The sequence below is a fragment of the Frankliniella occidentalis genome, unplaced genomic scaffold (assembly GCF_000697945.3).
Source record: "Frankliniella occidentalis isolate FOCC.00 unplaced genomic scaffold, Focc_3.1 Scaffold3, whole genome shotgun sequence".
Taxonomy (NCBI): Eukaryota; Metazoa; Arthropoda; class Insecta; order Thysanoptera; family Thripidae; genus Frankliniella; species Frankliniella occidentalis.
The window spans coordinates 4,163,168-4,166,637 of record NW_026267133.1 but is presented as its reverse complement, the minus strand read 5'-3'; the positions used below and the strand labels follow the sequence as shown (position 1 = coordinate 4,166,637).

The 3,470-nt window shown below is 53.6% G+C and overlaps 1 protein-coding gene across 2 annotated transcripts in view; it reads right to left on the bottom strand.

The window, feature by feature from the left end:
- LOC113211003 (uncharacterized) overlaps positions 1-3,470 on the bottom strand; it is a 24,098-nt gene that overhangs the window by 3,827 nt on the left and 16,801 nt on the right. Inside the window, exon 3 of one of the 2 annotated variants that reach the window (XM_052266254.1) lies at positions 1,879-2,956. The exons of the other annotated variant lie outside the window; for it this stretch is intronic. Within the exon in view, the coding sequence (XP_052122214.1) occupies positions 2,823-2,956 (134 nt within the window). The 3' untranslated portion in view covers positions 1,879-2,822. Of the gene's footprint in view, positions 1-1,878; positions 2,957-3,470 lie in introns of those variants that run through there. 2 annotated transcript variants of the gene reach the window in all.

Genomic DNA, 3,470 nt, shown 5'->3' with positions numbered 1-3,470 from the left:
AGGAGTAGCAGGAGCACGAGGAGGAGCAGGAGCAGGAGGAGCACGACGTCGCGTCACGCCGCGCCACGCCAAACTTGTTGTGCTATTCGCTGTACAGACACCCACTTACGAACTTCTCGCAGGCAATTTACCACCGGCTGGAGAGCAGCGGCGGCGGTGCCAGGGCGGGGCAGGGAGACGGAGAGGCTGCCGTCAAACGTCATCGCAATCATGATTACACCTACTCGCCGTGGGGTAGGCAACCCAACTAACGCAGCCGTCGTCTCGTCGTCTAGCGCAGCGCGCCACGCGCCGGCGTGTGGGTCTGTGTTGGTTGACGGACACGGTTTCCGGTTCCCTGAACCAAGGTGCCTGTTTAAAACATCCCTGTGGCGGGGAGTAGTAGGGCATCTCGGCGGGAGCGCGAAAAGTCACCGCCGCCGCCGCCGCCGACCCCGGCCTGGCCCGGTGCACCAGACCATCAAAGTTTTGCCAACTTCACCTGCCGGGTGTGGCAGGCGGGCTGAAAGAGACAGCGCGCGCGAGAGAGAGAGCGAGAGAGAGAGAGAGAGAGAGAGAGAGAGAGAGAGAGAGAGAGAGGACGCAGAGGGCGGCGACGACGACGAGTGTGCGCGGCCAGGGCGGCGTGGCGGCGACGGGGACTTCTATATCACCTCCTCCTTCCTCCTTCTCCTCCTGCTCCTCCAGGGGATCAGGTCGCGCGGGGGCGGGCCGCGAAAAACTCTGAAAGCACTGCGAATAACGTTTAAAGCTCATCCCAGAGACGCGCCGAGCCGGCGGAGGCGCGGCCCCGGCGGCTCCAGCTCCGAAAAGATAATAAATATAAAAAGGAACAACACGGGGATCGGCGGACGACGGGGAAGGACGGTTGGGGCGCAACTCGCCCCGGCGAGGGCACAAGTTGCGCGGCTGTGCCGGTGTCCCTTCTGTGCGGCCCGCGAGAAAGATAAAGCAAGAAACTCGAGTTGCGGGGCGGGGCGGGGCGGGGCGGGGACTCGGACGCGCCGGCGACTTATTAAAGTGAAATTAGAGGAGGAGGGGAGGAAAAAGTTGGCGATTCCATGACCTGCTCGGGGAAGAGATCAGAGAGGAGCAGCGGCATGGCCTCGGCCACGGAGCCCGGGCCGTGCGAACCGGGCCGCCGCCGAGGATGGACCAGACACGGGCTCTAGTTGCAGACACGATCGGCTGTCAAGGGAATCACAGCTACGCGTGTGTGGGAGAGAAAGAGCGAGAGAGATAGAGGGGGAGGGGGAGAGAGAGAGAGAGAGAGAGAGAGAGAGAGAGAGAGAGAGATAGAGAGAGAGAGAGAAAGAGAGAAGGGGGGAGGGAGAGAGAGAGAGAGAGAGAGAATGGCAATACAACAGGCTCCAGCAGGGCGGCTGGAAGGAAATGTTTTGTAGTACGGAATGGTGCGTGCGTTGCGTGCGCGGCGGGTGTGTTGTTGTGTTTATTCGCAGCGGAGTGAGGGGGGGGGGGGCGGTGTTCCATTAATCGGAAGTGCTTATGCGTGATGCCAGCCTCCCCCGCACCTGTCCGCACGCAATGCTGCTGACCGACACCTTAACTGAATATACAGCTCTCCTACACACGAGGGAGGCCGTGATGTGATGAGAGAAGACCTCGTCGCGGAAATGTTTTTATTCTTTTGACTTGCGGCGTGTGCGGATTAAATTTTCTTTTACCCATCCGTCTGTTGTGGATGTATGAAAAATAAATGCGCATGAGGAAACCAGCCGCGTGGAAAATAACCACTCAAAGACGATGTTTTATTCATTATCTGAGTGGGCATTAAGCAAAGGGTTTCTTTTTGTTTTGTTTCTAATTAAATTGAAGGCTTCGGTATGGATTTGGGATTTGGAACATGATCTTCGAAAGTGAGTCCACACCAAGAAGTTTTATTCAATAGTTCACAAGGGCTAAGAGTAAAAATACGGTAACGATTTAAAATTGCTTAAGTCTTTTTTGTAAACGGGCAATCACCAACTTATATAGCTACTTAGATATCTAAATGCAAAAGCAGCAATACTGTTTCTGGAAATAAACAAAAAACACAGACCTAGATTCGTCTCAAACTCTGCTACATGGAAAAAGTAAATCACAGATAAAAATGAGCAAACACTTTATCATTTATATGATAAATCATAATTTCACGTTTCCTACTAAAGTTATGGCCACACGAGAACCACGGCCGCGTATCGGCGAGTCTGGGAAATGGCGTGTGTCAAATCGAAACTCGATCGGTCTCCGAGAGAATTGATACGGGGGCAAGAGGAAACAGCGCGCCTCTCGCATCGAGACATCGAGTCACACAAAACAAGAAAACATTATGAATAACTAATCAGTTCGAAAGACATTACAGGCCACCTGTGCTTCGCCGTGCAGCATCAAATAAACAAGCACTAGCAGTTATCAAAAAGCCCTGTCATGCATTAGAAATGCTAGGTCTAAACTAAAATGAAACAAAAAAACGCAGGTACTCGATGTATCGTGGTAATAAAGAAAAAGGTAATTTGAGTTACAATAACTGGGCACTAACCACTCTAAAATAAAATTGACGTAAAAGTACTTTAAAAAACTGAATGTACTGTACTACAACTGCTTATCATCGTCATATTATCATCATTATCATCATCACCATATTCTACGACGACGTGACCGTTGAGACGGTCCTCACCGTGGGGGTACCTCACAAAAAAAATCAGAGTATAACCTCCAAAAAAAAGTCAAGAAAAATAATTTTCAAAAATCGGAGAAATCCAGAACAAATCAGAAAAAAAGGACAAGTAAAAGTATGGGTATGCTTTGTTGTGAAGTACCCCTCACTCCGTGCGCATGCGCATGCTCCGTGCTGCGCGGCGGCGGCGCTGCGCGCGCTGGGCGGGTGCGACGCGCTGCGCACTGCGCCCGGAGGTCGTCCTGGAGCGCGCGTTCCTCCTGACGGCCGGCTTATTCCCTGCAACACAGCGGATCAGACAAACACGCGTGAGTCCAAGAGCAGCAAGTCAGGCTGGCGGGGTTGCGGGAGGTGCGAGCGAGAAAGCAGTAGTACACACACACACACACTTATAGACACACTCACTAACCAGCCGTGTCCGGCCGGTGTCCGGGGCTCCGTCTCGAGGAGTGTTCGGGGGGTTAGCGAGTCGGCAGTACACAGTGTGGGGGGTGAGCAGGCTTATTGGACAGGACAGCACACACAGGAGGGACTTACATGACAAGAGGGTCGTAGGCGTTGTGGTGGGAGCTCTGCACGGCGCAGTGCTCCCGCAGCGCACGGAGGTCAACGGCCGACTAAGAGAAGAACGACAGCAGGAGCGATCGACTTGAAATTACCGGGCTGGACTCCGGCCAAAAAGGGCCCGCCAGCAGCGGGAAAGGTGTGTGGCTTCCGGTGCATCCGGAAGTGCTCCGGTCTCTCTCTCTCTCTCTCTCTCTCTCTCTCTCTCTCTCTCTCTCTCTCTCTCTCT